The 19,221-nt window shown below is 44.8% G+C and overlaps 1 protein-coding gene across 2 annotated transcripts in view; it reads right to left on the bottom strand.

Moving 5' to 3' along the window:
* Positions 1-19,221, bottom strand: part of LYST (lysosomal trafficking regulator) — a 736,927-nt gene that overhangs the window by 371,395 nt on the left and 346,311 nt on the right. For both annotated transcript variants that reach the window (XM_040429442.1, XM_040429443.1), the window contains one exon: positions 14,540-14,709. In XM_040429442.1, coding sequence (XP_040285376.1) covers positions 14,540-14,709 — 170 coding nt within the window. The remainder of the gene's footprint in view (positions 1-14,539; positions 14,710-19,221) is intronic.

Raw genomic sequence — 19,221 nt, 5'->3', positions numbered from 1 at the left:
AGCAATTGTATGCTTGACTGAAACACATCTTACTAGGGAGACCTCCAGGTTGGCCACCAGGGGATGGGCTGCGCACACGTATCATTCTACTTTTTCTAGCCACTCCAGGGGAGGGACAGTCTTTGTTCACAGAGCGATCGACTTTTTGTGCGAGGCATCATCTGTTGACCAACAGGGGAGATTTGTATTCCTATATTGTAGGCTCGCGGGGAAGATGTGTATTCTGGCATTTGTCTATATTCCACCCCCTTTTTCCTTCTCAGTACTTAATTCCCGGTTAGTATATGGACAAATGGTCAGAATGCCCTACACTGATCATGGGGGATTTTAATTGTGTAATGAATCCCACAACAGATAGGGTGTCTATGGGTGTCGAATGAGAGACCACCGTTGAGGGGTCCCCCCTGGCACGGTTTTGATCGGAGGCTGGGTTTGAAGATATCTGGGGAACCCTGGGTTGGTGGGAAAGGGTCTTCTCATGTATTAGTAAACGAGGGAAATCCATGTCCAGAATAGATCATGCCCTGATCAATAAGAAATATCTACGTTATGTAAAACGACTGAAGTATGAAACTAGGTCATTTTCGGACCATTTACCATTGCTCCTTTCGAGTTTTGCTTGACCCAGGATAAACAAATGGTGAGGCTTCCCTTTAGATTGAATCCCTATTGGTAGTCAATATTGAAGAACCACGATGTAATACAGGGGGAAATCGATCAATTTTGGGATGCCAATTATGGGTTAACCAAGATTCAGGTAGTATGGGATACTTTCAAGGCATATATGAGGGGAATAATGGTTAGTAGCATCGCAAACCTAAGAAAGGAATATGGGGAAAGTGAGGACAATCTAAAAAAACAAGCCTCTTTAGCAACACAAACCTTCTATATAAATCGCTCAGAGGAAAATAGGGAAATAATGCAGGAGACCACACAAGCATATTCTAACTTCCTGCTGGAAAAGGCCCAACAGAGACTATTCTTTAATGGCCAAAAATATTTCACAGAGTCAGGGCGACCAGGGAAACTCCTCTCCAGAGTGATCACGAGCCAGGACCCTAAAAAGAATATAGACAATATACGATTGGCCAACGGAAGGACCGTGACTGATCAAGATTCCATAGAGGAGGGCTGTCCAGGACTACTTTTCGGACATTTATAGAGCCGATGGTAGGATCACGGAGGAAAGGATGGACTCTTATCTAGATAATATTGCCTTTCCTACTATCACTGCAGTCCAAAAGAACCCACTTGAGGCTGATTTGCCGATTCAGGAGCTCGAAGGGGCAATGAAAGCATGCTCGGCCAATTCTACCCCCGGTTCAGACGGACTTCCATACGAATTTTATACACTGCTCAAAAAAATAAAGGGAACACAAAAATAACACATCCTATATCTGAAATAATTAAATATTCTTCTGAAATACTTTGTTCTTTACATAGTTGAATGTGCTGACAACAAAATCACACAAAAAAAAAAAATGGAAATCAAATTTTTTAACCCATGGAGGTCTGGATTTGGAGTCACCTTCAAAATTAAAGTGGAAAAACACACTACAGGCTGATCCAACTTTGATGTAATGTCCTTAAAACAAGTCAAAATGAGTAGTGTGTGTGGCCTCCACGTGCCAGTATGACCTCCCTACAACGCCTGTGCATGCTCCTGATGAGGTGCTGTCCACATCCGTTGCTCCGTTCCGTGGTCCGCCAAAAAAATATAACCTGTTCTATCCTTGTCCATTTTGCGGACAAGAATAGGCAGTTAGTAATACAAAGAACTGCTGGGGGGCATAATACAGGGGTCACTACTGGGACAATACAGAGGGGAGAACATTATAAATAAGGGGGTCACTACTGGGGGACATTATAATAATACAGGGGCACTAAAAGGGGGCAAAATAAATGCATTAGTACTACTGGAGGTACTGTGGGGGGCATTATTATTGTGCACAATAAAGACGGCATTGCACTCTTGGAGAACATTAATACTATTGGGAGCACTGTAAGGGGCACTATTTTTAATAAGGTCAGTCTCTGACAGAATTATTACTATTGGTAGGACATTTGGGAGCACTTCGGAGACTCTCTGTATGGCACTTTTTTAAGTGATGTATTTAGGGGCATTTGGGAGTTGCTAGGGATGTTGATAAGTATCGATATTCGCGATAAATTCTCAAAAAATAATTGTGATTAAAATATTCATGTATACAAATATATAGCACTATATTCTAAATATTCGCAAATTCTCAAAGTGGCGATAGTTGCGATTCTAAATCGCAATTCGAATATTCACGCATAACACTATAAGAGGTGTAATAGTAACATAGTTACATAGTAATACCAACAAAAAACGGTGAGTAAAATTATATCCCTTTAAAAAATAGCTATTTAAATAATCATCAAAATCATCAAAAACATATAATAGGGAGACAATGAATAGACAACCATGAATCTGCTTCAGCTGGAGTAGTAAAGAAACAGACCTTAACAACTCTCAAACTTGCCGGGTAGACCATCAAGTAGGGAATCTGTAGCTCCTTCAAATCGATGGTTGACACTGATGAAAGTAGCCCAATGGTTTCTATAATTCTCTAAGTATACCGAGGAGTTTTCAAATTTAATTTCAACAAGCCTGTTGGTTGACAGGAGCTCAGTGTCTCGGTCTCTGTAGTTGAGTCAACAAGCCAAGAAGAGTATGGGATGTGCCCCAGGGGTAGGAGGTTTTGCCACAAATAAAGGCTCTGGAAAATAATTATTCTGGCCTTTGGACCTCTCAGGCAGACCAATAATACACAAATTATTTTTTCAGGAGCGGCCTTTTGGTGCTGCGACTCAGTCTTGGGGGTCATATCTTGCAGCATGGCTAACTTGGGGGCCGTGCGGTCCTTTAGAGTGAAATATGCTCTTCAGCATGGGTGACTCGGCCTCTAAGATTCTGAAGGTCTTTCCTGAGAAGGCCAACATCGACTTTAAAATTGTCTATTTTACAAGAAAGAGAGCCTGTAGAGGTTTGTATGGCAGCAGAGACATGTTTCAGGGTTAGCATGTTTTCCCTCGGTTCTCCCTGCTGTTGGTGTCTCCCTGAGACACTCTATTAGGTGTTTTAGGTCTATTAGGACTCTCCCAGGTTGGGAGTCCTCCTTGGCATATTCCCTTGAGGTAGCCTGTCTTGTGCAGCTCCTTACTGCTTCTTAGGCACAGCTTTTCTGTCGCCTAGGTATGGAGGTAATGATGAACGAGTTGAAAAAGCCCCTCACAGAATGATTTCTTAGCTCAAAGTACAGACACAGACTATTCAGAGATGGAATATGCTCCGCTAAGAGGTCCCTCTTAACCCCTTTGTCCATGCATGAGAGAGAGCAGCTTCTACCACACGTGGCCTATTGTGCCAGAGTGTTAGGTGCTACCAATGGTGATTGGTCCTCCTGGGGCTGCAGCAGATTGTATGGATGTCTTGAAGTAAATCCACAAGTAGCAGAGGGCCAACAGTGAATACCGCCTCACGGAAGCAGCACATGGGGCAGAGAGGCAGCGGGAAAATGGCATAGGTGAGCACTCCCAGGAGCTCCAGATCAGCATTAAGGTCCACCAAAATGTGGAAACAATGAGGCTTAGAGTCATCAAAAGATTTTCCCAGGGAGACGAAGGCTCAGTTCCCAGTCAGGGAATGCAGGATGTCAGCAGGATTAGTGGTTGTAGCTGCATAAAGTCCGCAGTGCTCAAATCATGCGGCCGGACATATTGACCATGCTCGATCCCCTGAGGAGCCCGGTTTGTCGGCGAAACATGTCGGGTGGCAGTGTATGTGTGTTTTAGTACGGTAGGAGGCAGTGTACCCTTCAAAGGCAATGAGTGGGAAGTAGTGGATACAGAAGAAATGATATGTAGCTGGTCATAGCGCGCACTGACTGATTATTGCAGTGTTACATTTTTACAAAATAGCAGAGTATCACTGTGAAGGAAACAAATAGTGACTCTTCACGTAGATTAGATTCTAAATAGAATGAAGGGTATCTGCCTACTAACTACTGAGATTTTTAAACAGTCTCTCAGTGTTTTGCAGGTCACGTTTTGTATGTGTAGACAATTTAATGAGAATCAAAATAAAAGCTAAGTTTTAAATTAACAGCACGTGTAAAGGGACGCCTTATGGTCAGATGACCAAATGATATGAATCACTATTAGGAGCAATAGGCCCATATACTGTATTTCACACGAGTCGTCCTCCGTAGAGATGGCCTTGCGGTTCGCCCGGCGGTCGTTTCGCAGCAGACTTTGCTAGATCACGATTCGATTAACAGGCAAACATATGGCAATGTCCGCCGGCGCCATATTCTTTTGTATTGTGCAGAACTTTGACCTATGACACATCCATCAGGTGGGACAGGACAACCAATTGAGACGTTTCAGCACATGGACACACCCCCTACCCTATAAATATACCCGATCTGGCAGCTATATTACATTCAGTCTTTTGCCAGTGTAGTGAGAGGTTGCTGTGTGGAGCAGGAACAGACTGTTAGGGACACCAAAGCTAATAGGGCCACAAAAGTTATTTTAAGGACTGGTATAGGTGTGCTATCGATAGGTGTAACATACAGAGGGGTGTGATATACTTATAATATACTTTCTAACATAGAAAGTATATTATAGTGCAGCAGTTGTGTGCGGTACTGCAGCTATACAGAGGGACAAACGCTATTGGAATAACTAATTGCAACTGGTGTAATATACCAGTTCCCCCGAAAAAAACTGATTTAGGAAGGGGTGTGATATACCTATAATATAATTTCTATATAGTGCATTTGTATTGTGCAGCAGTTGTGTGTGGTTCTGCAGCGACACCGCAGCTATACAGAAGGACAAACGCTATTGGAACAACTAATTGCAACTGGTGTGATATACCTGTTGCCCCCCCAAAAAAGTGATTAAGGGGTTTAATATACCTGCTTCCACAAATACTGCTCTTCAATAGGGACTTTGTCAAATGGTCATTTTGAAAATGACAGGTAGAGGAAGAGGCAGGCCATTCTGCAGGGGTGGTAGGGGTCGGGCAGGTACACCAGGCCGGAGCCTAAGTTGGAAGTTGGAGAAGGTGCGTGCGATTACGTCAAAGTACACACCAGAGTTGGTTGAGTGGCTCACTCAGCCTTCCGATTCTGCACCCTCCTCATCATCTGTATCTGCACCCTCCTCTCACTTTCTGCTGTGTGCACCCCCAAAGACACCACCACCACCATAGCCCCTCCACTCTAGTCAGAGGAATAATTTTCCCATCCATTCCCAGATCTTACCGTTGTGCAGCCATTCTTGGCATCGGATGAGGAAGAGGAGGTAGCAACAGCCGCCACGCAGCGATCTGACGTCAGTACCCAGATCAGCCCAAGGACGGAGGTCCCTGCTGTTGCTGCCTATTCCGAGATCTCTAATATCAGTGGTGGTGAAGGTGACGATGATGATGTGTCGATGGATGTCACGTGGATGCCAATAAGAGAGGAAGAGGAGGGGAGTTCAGAGGGAGAGACAGAGCAGCAGATAGGGGGTAGAAGTAGGAGAAGCAGGCAGAGCTCGCAGTGCACAGGAGGCAAAAAGCAGACTGCAAATGTATCTGAAGCGAGCCATCCACCATGCACAGTCAAATCTGGTGCTCCCAGGACGCCGACACATGGCTCTGCAGTGTGGGCTTTTTTTAACGTGTCGACTGTTGACAATAGTGTTGCCATCTGCAGCCTGTGCTGTCAACGCATAAGTCGCGTTAAGCCCAACACTCACCTAGGGACGACCGACTTAAGAAGGCACTTGGCCTCCCATCACCGAGCCCAATAGGAGCAACACCGTCAGAATCCACAAAGCCACACTCCCGGCGCTCCACGTCCTGCCTCTTCTCCTTCTCCTCCCATTTGTCCTCCACTCCACCTTCCACTGTGCCGTTGTCGCGTTCATCTGGCAAAAGGCAGGCTTCTGTGACCCAAATGTTCGAACGTAAAAAGTTGATGGCGCCGTATAACCCTCTTGCTCAACCGGCTGACCGCTGGCTTGTTGGAACTGCTAGACCGCCAACTACTGCCATATAAACTGGTGGACTCAGAGGCCTTCAGAAAATTTGTGGCCATTGGCACACCGCAATGGAAGGTCTCCGTAAAAAAAATATTTCTCCCAGGAGGGCATCCCAGAGCTAAATGGCCATGTTCAGCGGCAAGTGAATGTATCTCTGGCACACAGTGTTGGTACCCAGATACATCTGACCTCAGACACGTGGTCTAGCAAACACGGGCAGGGAAGGTACATAACTTTTACTGTCCACTGGGTGAACATTCTGACGTCTGTCAAGCATGCAACCCCTGGCACCCGTGTGGATTTGGTGTTACCGCCAAGGATTGCATGCAGGCCTGCCTCTTCTTCTCCTCCTCCATCCTTCAACTCCTCCTCGGTTGACTCCTCCTTTTCCACTGCTACTACCTCTTACGCTGTACGCCCCAGCTCCCCAAAACCTATTCAACGTGCCAGGTGAGACGTTGCCATGCTGTGCTGCGTCTGTTGTGCCTGGAAGCCAAGAGCCACAATGGTCCTGCACTCCTTTCATCTCTGCGGTAACAGGACAATCAGTGGCTAACCCCGCTCAATTTGACAGTTGGTAAAGTAAAGTAGTGTGTGACAACAGTGCCAATCTGCTGAGCGCGCTGAAACAGGGCAAAATGACACAAGTGCCGTGCAGGGCACACGTCCTGAACTTAGTCGTGCAGCGATTGGTTGCCAAATAACCCGAGGTCAAGAAAGTCTTGCGGCAGGCCAGGAAAATCTGGCCATTTTAGAAGAACTTACACGGCCTTGGCTCACCTTGCTGACGTTCAGCGGCAACACCACTTGCCCGTCAGACGTCTGATTTGTGATTGTCCGACGCGCTGGAACTCCACCTTGTATATGCTTGATAGGCTACTGGTAGAAACGCGCCGTTAACGACTACCCGTACGAACTCTGTGGCAGGACAGGTTCTGGGAGCTTGTTTTTTTTTCATCGTGCCAGTGGATGCGCATGCGCATCGCATGCGCACTTCTGCGGCCATCAGGTCAGTCACCGCCAGGGCGCCATCAGTGACATCGTACATTACACCTTCTTTCTCGGGTGTGCATTGGATCGTACCATTGATCAATCCATCGAGGAGCAGAAAGATGAAGAACTCACAATGCTGAATGAATTCCCAAGGGGGGGCTACTCCATCGGAGACAAGTCAGCAGGAGTCTGAAGAGAAGTCGAGAAGTCAGAGGCAGATGGTGCCTGGGGGCAGGCTTTTTTTTTTTTTTTTTTTTTTAACTCGTTTTATTGAGAATAACAAATGAAAATTGGTAGAATTACATATGTGACAATATCATATTACATACACGTGAATATACATACTCAAAAGTGGAGTCTCCTGGTACAATCTATATGAGGTACATTTCCTCAATTAGGACATTTGAAAGCGACATAGAGAAAAAAAAAAAAGGAGTACAACCAGTGGTATCTCTAAATGAAGTACAGTCCCCTCCCACCCCACCCCCTCTCCCCCACACAAACAATGAAGTACTGAGGTAGGTAATATTATGCGTTTTGCACCGAGAGCATAAGGGATGGCATTGCAGTAGCTGATGAAGAACACCAAGAACCCTGAATCTTTTAAAATTTCTGAGGACATTTTCTATTGCTATACATTATTTTTTCATAGGGCAATATCTGGCTTACCAGTGCTTTCCAGTGACCTATGGTCGGCGGTCTATCCGCCTTCCAAAGTAAAGCTATAGCTTTCCTGGCTAGGAATAGAGTTTCTCTTAAAAAGATGCAAACATACAGGGAACGGGTATCACTATCCACTACCCCCAGAAGGCAAATTTTAGGACAACATGGGATCACCTCTTTGACTAAAGTGGATAAAGTATCCACTACCTTTATCCAAAAGGGTTGTACGTATCGACAGTCCCAGATAAGATGCCAAAAATCCGCATTGTTTTCAGCGCATCTGTGGCATCTCGTGTGGTCTAATCTGCCCATCTTGTGTAACCTGGTGGGTGTCAGGTAACTCCTGTGGAGAATGAATAATTGAATAAGCCTGTTGTTGAGGGAAGGCGACAGTTGATGGTGCACTCAAAGCTTCAGCCCATTCCTCATCAGTGATCTGTGTCACCTTCTCCTTCCACCTAGCTTCCACCAACAAAGGTTTGGATCGTACTTTGAGATCAAGAAGGTGTGTGTAAAGATTCGAGATCATCCCCCTTGGACCCTGTGTCTTGAGTATGCCTATTAATGGGTATTTGGAAATACTTCTTGTTATCCCATGGAATTGAGACTGAAGAGCATGTCGTAACTGCAGAAATCTGTAGAAGTGAGGCCGCAAAACTCCAAACTTCTCCTGTAACTGAGAGAATGAATATAGAACGCCCTTCTCATACAGATCCCTCAATGTGAGCACGCCATAGTTTTCCCAGATAGATCTCCCTTCACAGTGCTGCAAGTGTGGAAACATAGGATTATTCCATAATACTATATCTTCAGGAAGGTCTTGGTATTGCTGAAGCTTAGCAGCTCCCCAAACCTGATGAGCTAACCTGTGTATGGGTAGTATTCGGCCTTCTATTGTTTGTAAGTTTTCCAGAACCGGCCACAAGGTTGACAGACCCAAATGACATTTCAGATAAAATTCTGAATTTGGCAAGGGAGTCTGCGAAACCCAAGTGGTCAAAAATCTAAGCTGTCCTGCCAGGAAATAAAGAAAAAAATTTGGCATGGCCGCTCCTCCCTGCTGCCAACCCCTCTGCAAGTTGTCAAAGGCCAGCTACCTTCTCTCCTTTCCCCACACAAATCTCACTATAGCAGAGTGTAGGCTTATAAAGAAACTCCTCGGAACTGGGGTGCATGCATGTCCTAATAGATATAATGCTTTGATAAGGTTCAATCTGCCCATTATGGATAAAGGCAATGTGGTCCAGGACTTGAATTTGTCTACAGCATAAGATTCAATAGGGACAATGTTAAGCTGGTGTGACATTGCTGGGTCCTTGGTGATAATGACACCCAGATATTTAAAATGTTCCACCACCATAAGATTGTGATATACAGGAGGCCAGCTCGGGGACCATAATGGCATGAGGGCCGATTTGGACCAATTAATGCGTAGGCCAGAAAAATTACCAAATCTATCGATCAGATCAATTGCCCTTGGTAGGGATAAATCTACTGAGTCCATGAACAGAATAAGATCGTCTGCATACAACCCCAGTCTATCCTCCCTGCCTCCTGTTGACACCCCTTTAAAGATGTTGTCTTGGCGTATTCTAATGGCTAAATGTTCAATTGCCACTGCAAAGAGCAGTGGAGATAGGGGGCATCCCTGCCGGGTTTCCCTGTTCAGAGGAAAGGTAGAGGACAAGGAACCATTGACCATAATATTGGATGTAGGCCGGTGATAGAGTACCCTTATCCATTTGATAAAAGTGGGACCAAAGCCGAAACATTCCATGACATGCAATAGGAACGCCGACTCAATTGAATCAAATGCCTTGGCTGTATCTAGGGATGCCAAGGCCCACTGTCTGCCGTCCATACATCCCACCTGCGCCACCACCTGGGCTCTCCTGATATTGCTATGCTCCTGATATTGGTATGAACCCAGATTGATCCTCATGGACAATTGAGGCAATCACTCTATTCAATCTATTTGCAAAAATCTTAGTCAAGATTTTGTAATCTAGATAGAGGCGTCATATAGTGTATTTGGTAACTTGCCACTGTCCGGAGAAGCATACATCTTGCGCAGCTGAGGTCCAAAGATATCCTCATATTTAGAATATACCTCCAAGGGAATGCCGTCTGGGCCTGGGGACTTTCCCAAGTTTAAACCTTTATTCGCAGCAGTTACCTCCTCTAGCGTAATCTCTTCGTCAAGAAGCCCCCTATCCAAGGGGGATAATTGAGGATGAGCCACCTCCTCTAAGTACGTTCGTAGATCATACAATGTATACTGAGTTCTTGAGGAGTATAGTTCACTATAGAATTCTCAAAATCTGTTTAATATTCCACCAGGGTCCTCCATTACGGTTCCATCCTCATTCTGGATGCGAATAATCGGAGGAGCCATAGTGTTGCGTCTGACAACCTGTGCTAGGACCTTCCCTGTTTTACTACCTTGCTCAAAAGCTTGTTGTTTAATGAAGAAGAGCTTGTGGTCGCTCTTTTCTTGCAAGCATAACATAATGCCTGCCTTTCTGCATCCAATCTAGTCTATTCTCTTCAGAGGGGTCAGAAACGTATGCATTCTCTGCTGTTTTACATATTGCACACAGCTCCTCTTCCTTAAGCATCGCGGTCTTCTTAATATAAGATATGGATGATTTGACGCATCCTCTCATAAAAGCTTTCAGGGTATTCCATAGTATAAGAACATCGCTATCTCCCTCTGTGTTAAGATCTAGGAAAACTCTCAACTGGTCAGGTATACGGTCATTTATGTTAATCAGGGACAGCCAGAATGGGTGAATGCGGAGACCGTGGCCACGCGACCCCCCATCAGATGGGAGCAGCGTCCCCACAATAGGCGTATGGTCAGACGGTCCCTGAGGTACATACTTCACATCAGAGATTGTGAGATAAGCTTGCACATCACTTAACAGATAACCTATGCGGGATAGCGCCCCCTTAGAGGGCGTGAAGCAAGAGAACTCTCTATTAGACATGTTTCTTTCCCTCCACACATCTAGCCACCCCAGCTCCGATATGAAGCGTTTAAGTCGCGAATCACCCGATTGTATGCCATCCGCACAGGGATTGGCCTGAAACCTATCTAATGTCTTGTCTCCTACCAAATTAAGGTCCCCCATGCACAATACCCCGGCGAATGGGAACTGAGCTGCAAAGCCCGCCGCAGCCTGTAGGACAGAGAGGCTAGCAGGAGGAGGTATATACACACCTAGTATAACATAGGGCACGCCATTCAAATGTGCAAATACAAAGACATACTGGCCTTCAGGATCTATCACCTCCTGTTGTATCTCCCACCTGACTGATCGGTGAACCAGTAAGGACACGCCACTAGAATATGATGTATCATATGCACTTCTTGCCCATTGTACCCATGGTTTATGCAATCTGCCCTCTGTTTCGGCTGTAATATGGGTTTCCTGGAGGCATAGTATGTGTGGATTATATATACGGACTTGTGCGAATACCGCCATACGCTTCATGGGACCTCCTAAACCACGCACATTCCAGGACATACATGTTACAGATGCCATGTGTTCTGTGTAGATATCATTGAATAAAATAGGCCAGAAAACCCATATTCACATGCAGTAAGCCTACCACAGTAGTGTATACTATAGCAATAGATGATGCACCAATTGACATATAAACAGTTAAACTGAAAACTAAACATTAAATCCCAGCGAACCGGGCAATAAAAATATTTGAAGCATGGAACATTTGTGACCATGATAGTGGGGGACCTGCACAGTGTAGAGATGATATAAACAAGTGCAGGTGAAAGAGCTGGCTCCCAATATTAATTATAAGCATGGTCAGTAGCTTATTGCATCTTAAACATAACCTGAGACATATGTCAGACATACCCACGGGTCTCTCACACCCGTTTGCTGACAGATGTAATGTTCATATGGTAGTCCAATAGAACCCCCAACGCTCATAATAAGAAGAAACATATGATGAGCAAGTCCCGACCCGGATCCAGAACATATATTATTACTTCTACTGAAGTGTCACCTCATCTCAAGGGGCGCATTCCGGGGTCTCACTAGGAGCCAGTCCTCGGCCTCCCTAGGGTTGTTAAAGAAATGCGATTTCCCGCCATCTAGGTCTCTCAAACGGGCCGGATAGGCCATTGAATATTGCAAATCGAGATTACGCAAACGTTTCTTTATAGATATAAACGTAGCCCTCTTCTTCTGTAGCTCTGCTGAGAAATCCGGATATAAGGAGATGTTAGCAGATCCGAGGATGATGGTTTGCTTGATTCTTGCCTTGGAAAGAATGAGGTGGCGATCCCGCTAATTAAGCATGCGGGCAAGGAGCGGTCTTGAAGGAGCCCCAGGTGGGGGCATCCGACCAGGGACCCGGTGAGCCCTCTCCACTGCATAGGCTGCCGAGAATGATGCGTCCGGGAACGTTGATCTGAACCATCCCTCTAAAAATGAAGCAGGATCGGATCCCTCAAACCTCTCAGGCATTCCCAATATGCGTATGTTATTTCTTCTCGAGCGGTTTTCTAAGTCATCGCATTTCTGACGCCACATTTCAACGGCTCCCTCTACAGCAGACACCCTAGCTGCCAAGGGTCTGGTCGAGTCCTCCAGCTCTGACACCCTTTCCTCTGTGAGCCGAACCCGCTCCCTCAATTGCTGAACGTTATGGCGCAAGAGGCCCAGGTCCACTCTGACCTCCTCTATCTTGCCTGTAAGTGACGACTGGCATTCCATGATAGCTGCCATCAGCTGACTGTGGGAAGTCTGCAGGGTAAGTTCGGGTTCCTCCTCCGTCTCCGTCGCTGGGGCTTGTCCAGCTTCTCCCCTGGTTATCGGTGCACGAGGAGAGGAGGTAACGGCGGCGCCATGTTGTGACTCCTGGTGGGCAAATTCCTTCAGGCGATCCGCCGCTTGTTGTGCCTTGCTGGGACCCATGACCAGGATGTACGGTCTCTGGGGGTTCATTGGCTCAGGTTAGAGTGAGAATAGCTTTGTTACCAGCTCAGGATTACTCCGGATGGAGTTATGGAGCCGGAGCAGCTCTCAGACACGTGCGGCCATGTCGGCAGTTAGCGCAGGCTTTAAACTTTTCTGGGATCATTAGTGTTGTCCATGGATGGGGGGAGGAGACCGAGGACAACATTTTCCTTGCGATGAGCAGGAGAGAGGCAGCTACACCGCGTCTAATTTAGTGCAAATGGGGGCCTTCAATCTCCAGTGTTTGAAGAGGGACCCCCGTATAAGAATCACAAAGGGCAAGGACCAGTACTGGGTGGCAACGTACTTAGACCCCTGGTACAAACACAAAATGGCAGACATGTTACCAGTATCACAGAGGGCTGTCAGAATGCAGCATTTCCAGGCCTTGCTTCGAGAGATGCTGCATTCTGCTGTTGCGGGCGCTGGCCGAGGAATTTCCACCCACAGAGAAACAGTTGCGGGTGCCAATCCTTCAGCACATGCAAGAAGAGGGCGGTTTGAAGATGTGTTGGTCACTTCGGATATGAGATCATTCTTGCAGCCAACCCATCGACAGCCGCCCTCCGGATCCAGCCTCAGGGAACGCCTAGACCGACAGGTGTCAAACTACATCAGGTTATTGGCCGATGTTGACGCTCAGAGAAGTGAGGAACCCCTTGACTACTGGGTGTGCAGGCTTGACTTGTGGCCAGACCTGGCACAATTTTACTTGGAACTCTTGGATTGCCACTCGTCGAGTGTCCTGTCCGAAAGGACGTTCAGCGCAGCAGGGAGGATCGTGACCGATAAGCGCACTCGCCTAGCCCACAACAGTGTGGACTACCTCACATTTCTAAAAATGAATGAGGCATGGATATCGGAGGAATTCAACACCTGTGACAACCATGTTTAATTGAATTTCACCTATTACCATTGGGGGTTTTTTTCAAGAGGGGGAATTTCGTTAACTAAAAATATAAAATTGGATTAAAAACATGGCTATTTTAAACATATGTATTTGACAAGTATTTGTACTGGCCTGCAGTAAAATTGATATCAAATGACCGTCTAATATACCTTCAGCCACAAAATTACTTTATCTTTTCTGTAAGGTGAATGCATAATTTTTGGGGCCTGTTATCTAACTGGCCAACAGTAAAATTGTTATACGGTGACCGCCTAATGTACGTCCAGCCATATAATGACTTGATCTTTTCTGTACGGTGAATGCATAATTTTTGGGTCCTGTAATCTAACTGGCCAACAGTAAAATTGTTATATGGTGATCGCCTAATGTACCTCCAGCAACATAATGATCTTTTCTGTATGGTGAATAAATAATTTTTGGGGCCTGTAGTCCACTGGCCTGCAATAAAATTGATATCCAATGACCATCTAATATACCTCCAGCCACATAATCACTTGATGTTTTCTGTCCGGTAAATGGCTAATGTTTGGAGCATTAACTCGAGTGGCCTAAAATAAAACTTTTCTAGGCTCCAGCAGGGCACATTTTTTAGAGTTTCCCTTTAAGTCGCATAAAAATGGCCCCTGATTAAAATACATATTTTTGTGGGAATTTTTGCCTTTGATCCCCCTCTGGTATGTCACTGTATGTTGTGGGACGATTTGTGCACATCTAGTAAATATTTGGTGGCTGAAAATATGACCTGAAGGTTTTTCAGATTCGCCAGCAAATTAAAGTGAATGGGGCCCACCGCAAACTTGCGGATCGTGAACATTTGATCGTGTTAGCGAATCGTCCCGGCCGATGTTCGTCCATCACTAAGCAGCAGACTATGTAAAATACAATAGTTAAAACATAAAAATAAATAATAAACATTATCAATACTTACTCCTCATCCAGTCCAATACGTCGTCCAAAGAATATTTCCAATAAGCATTCTAAAACCTCGTGACTTCCCTGATGGAGATACAACTGGTTGGCAAGCAGACAGAAACCACTTTTCTTTAGAAAAGCCTCCTTTTCTTCTTTAGATGCTCGATGAAAATATGCATTCAGTAACTAAAAAATAAACAACAACTGTAATTCCTTCTCATGTATGCATTGTGCACCTAAGTGACCAAGCAATTTTTATTTTATTTTTTTATTTTATTTTTTTATCTTGGCATCCCAACAGCTGTATTTTTTTCACATCCATAAATCCATATGAGAGTTGATTTTTGTGGTACATGTTTTAATGGCACCATTTTAATGTATCTCTCTCTCTATATATATATCTATCTATATATACAGTACAGACCAAAAGTTTGGACACACCTTCTCATTCAAAGAGTTTTCTTTATTTTCATGACTATGAAAATTGTAGATTCACACTAAAGGCATCAAAACTATGAATTAACACATGTGGAATTATATACATAACAAACAAGTGTGAAACAACTGAAAATATGTCATATTCTAGGTTCTTCAAAGTAGCCACCTTTTGCTTTGATTACTTCTTTGCACACTCTTGGCATTCTCTTGATGAGCTTCAAGAGGTAGTCCCCTGAAATGGTTTTCACTTCACAGGTGTGCCCTGTCAGGTTTAATAAGTGGGATTTCTTGCCTTATAAATGGGGTTGGGACCATCAGTTGCGTTGAGGAGAAGTTAGGTGGATACACAGCTGATAGTCCTACTGAATAGACTGTTAGAATTTGTATTATGGCAAGAAAAAAGCAGCTAAGTAAAGAAAAACGAGTGGCCATCATTACTTTAACTGCTTCCCGACCGCCTAGCGAAGGATTGCGTTCCAACGGCGGTCGATTCAATCCTCCTGGACGCATATACGCGTCATCTCGCGAGACGCGAGATTTCCTGTGAACGCGCGCACACAGGAACTGCAGGTAAGCGAATGGATCTACAGCCTGCCAGCGGCGATCGTTCGCTGGCAGGCTGTAGATGTGATTTTTTTTAACCCCTAATAGGTATATTAGACGCTGTTTTGATAACAGCATCTAATATACCTGCTACCTGGTCCTCTGGTGGTCTCTTTTGCTTGGATCGATCACCAGAGGACACAGGCAGCTCTGTAATAAGTAGCACCAAGCACCACACTACACTACACCCCCCCTGTCACTTATTAACCCCTTTATTAACCCCTGATCACCCCATATAGACTCCCTGATCATCCCCCTGTCATTGATCACCCCCCGGTAATTGATAACCCCCTGTAAGACTCCATTCAGACGTCCGTATGTGTTTTACAGATCCACGGATCGGATCCGCAAAACACATACGGACGTCTGAATGGAGCCTTACAGGGGGGTGATCAATGACAGGGGGGTGATCACCCCATATAGACTCCCTGATCACCCCCCTGTCATTGATCACCCCCCTGTCATTGAACACCCCCCTGTAAGGCTCCATTCAGACGTCCGTATGTGTTTTACGGATCCACGGATCGGATCCGCAAAACACATACGGACACCGCGGATCCGCAAAACACATACGGACGTCTGAATGGAACGTTACAGGGGGGTGCTCGCCCCACATAGACTCCCTGATCACCCCCCTGTCATTGATCACCCCCCTGTAAGGCTCCATTCAAACGTCCGTATGTGTTTTGCGGATCCGTGGATCCGCAAAACACGGACACCGCGGATCCGCAGAACACATACAGACATCTGAATGGAGCCTTACAGGGGGGTGATCAATGACGGGGGGGTGATCACCCCATATAGACTCCCTGATCACCCCCCTGTCAGGCTCCATTCAGACATTTTTTGGGCACAAATTAGCGGAAATTGATTTCTATTTTTAATTTTTTTCCTTACAAAGTCTCATATTCCACTAACTTGTGACAAAAAATTAAATTTCACATGAACTCCCCATACCCCTCACGGAATCCAAATGCGTAAATTTTTTTAGACATTTATATTCCAGACTTCTTCTCACGCTTTAGGGCCCCTAAAATGCCAGGGCAGTATAAATACCCCACATGTGACCCCATTTCGGAAAGAAGACACCCCAAGGTATTCGCTGAGGGGCATATTGAATCCATGAAAGATTGAACTTTTTGTTCCAAGTTAGCGGAAAAGGGACTTTGTGAGAAAAAATAATAATAATAAATTTCCGCTAACTTGTGCCAAAAAAAAAAAATCTTCTATGAACTCGCCATGCCCCTCATTGAATACCTTGGGGTGTCTTCTTTCCAAAATGGGGTCACATGTGGGGTATTTATACTGCCCTGACACTTTAGGGGCCCTGAGAAGAAGTCTGGGATCCAAATGTCTAAAAATGCCCTCCTAAAAGGAATTTGGGCCCCTTTGCGCATCTAGGCTGCAAAAAAGTGTCACACATGTCATATCGCCGTACTCAGGAGGAGTTGGTCAATGTGTTTTGGGGTGTCATTTTACATATACCCATGCTGGGTGAAATAAATATCTTGGTCAAATGCCAACTTTGTATAAAAAAAATGGTAAAAGATGTCTTTTAGTGAGATATTTCTCTCACCCTGCTTGCCCAACTTCTCCTGAGTACGGCGATACCACATGTGTGACACTTTTTTGCAGCATAGGTGGGCAAAGGGGCCCACACTCCAAAGAGCACCTTTAGGATTTCACAGGGCATTTTTTACACATTTTGATTTCAAACTACTTCTCACGCATTAGGTCCCCTAAAATACCAGGGCAGTATAAATACCCCACAAGTGACCCCATTTTGGAAAGAAGACACCCCAAGGTATTCCGTGAGGGGCATTGTGCGTTCCTAGAATTTTTTATTTTTTGTCACAAGTTAGCGGAATATGAGACTTTGTAAGGAAAAAAATATATATATAAAAAACATCATTTTCCGCTAACTTGTGACAAAAAATAAAAAGTTCTATGAACTCACTATGCCCATCAGTTAATACCTTAGGGTGTCTACTTTCCGAAATGGGGTCATTTGTGGGGTGTTTGTACTGTCTGGCCATTGTAGAACCTCAGGAAACATGACAGGTGCTCAGAAAGTCAGAGCTGCTTCAAAAAGCGGAAATTCTCATTTTTGTACCATAGTATGTAAACGCTATAACTTTTACCCAAACCATTTTTTTTCTTACCCAAACATTTTTTTCTTATCAAAGACATGTAGATCAATAAATTTAGAGAAAAATTTATATAGAAATGTAGTTTTTAAAAAAAAAAAATTGCAACTGAAAGTGAAAAATGTCATTTTTTTGCAAAGATTTCGTTAAATTTCGATTAATAACAAAAAAAGTAAAAATGTCAGCAGCAATGAAATACCACCAAATGAAAGCTCTATTAGTGAGAAGAAAAGGAGGTAAAATTCATTTGGGTGGTAAGTTGCATGACCGAGCAATAAACCGTGAAAGTAGTGTAGTGCAGAATTGTAAAAAGTGGTCTGGTCATTAAGGGTGTTTAAGCTAGGGGAGCTGAGGTGGTCTAGAAATGAAGGTCAGTCAGTCAGCCGAAAAATTGGGAAAACTTTGAAAGTAAGGGCTATTTGACCATGGAGAGTGATGGGGTGCTGCGCCAGATGACCTGGCATCCACTGTCACCGGACCTGAACCCAATCGAGATGGTTTGGGGTGAGCTGGACCGCAGAGTGAAGGCAAAAGGGCTAACAAGTGCTAAGCATCTCTGGGAACTCCTTCAAGACTGTTGTAAGACTATTTCAGGGGACTACCTCTTGAAGCTCATCAAGAGAATGCCAAGAGTGTGCAAAGCAGTAATCAAAGCAAAAGGTGGCTACTTTGAAGAACCTAGAATATGACATATTTTCAGTTGTTTCACACTTGTTTGTTATGTATATAATTCCACATGTGTTAATTCATAGTTTTGATGCCTTCATAGTCATAAAAATAAAGAAAACTCTTTGAATGAGAAGGTGTGTCCAAACTTTTGGTCTGTACTGTACATCAGCGACTTAAAAAGATTAAAATAAACAAATCGCCAGGACCGGGTGGCATACACCCCCGTATCCTAAGGGAATTAAATAATGTCATAGCCAGACCCTTATTTCTGATATTTGCAGACTCTATACTGACAGGGAATGTCCCACAAGATTGGCGCATGGCAAATGTGGTGCCAATATTCAAAAAGGGTCCAAAAAAAGAGCCTGGAAACTATAGGCCGGTAAGTTTAACATCTGTTGTGGGTAAACTGTATGAAGATTTTCTGAGAGATGCTATCTTAGAGCATCTCAACGGAAATAAGCAAATAACGCCATATCAGTATGGCTTCGTGAGGGATCGGTCAAACTAATTTAACCGCCTCCGGACCGCTTAACGCAGGATCGCGTTCCGGAGGCAGCAGCTCCAGGCAGAGTCACGCATATACGCGTCATCTCGCGAGACGCGAGATTTCGCTCAAAGCCGGCCCGCGCATGCGCATCGCGGGCCGGCAAAAGTTACAGGACAAGTTCGTCATCAACCTGACAGCCAATTATCGTGGCTGGCAGGTTGATTATTTAAAAAAAAACGAATCACAAGCCATCTAACACCTTATATTTATAAATATAAGGTGTTAAATGGCTTCTCTGCTCCTCTGCTGGTCCTTTTGGTCGGTTGGTTCCAGCAGAGGAGCAGACATCAC

Source organism: Bufo bufo, chromosome 4 (assembly GCF_905171765.1).
Source record: "Bufo bufo chromosome 4, aBufBuf1.1, whole genome shotgun sequence".
Taxonomy (NCBI): Eukaryota; Metazoa; Chordata; class Amphibia; order Anura; family Bufonidae; genus Bufo; species Bufo bufo.
Note: the sequence above shows the minus strand (reverse complement) of the source record. Positions and strands in the feature narration are given on the sequence as shown.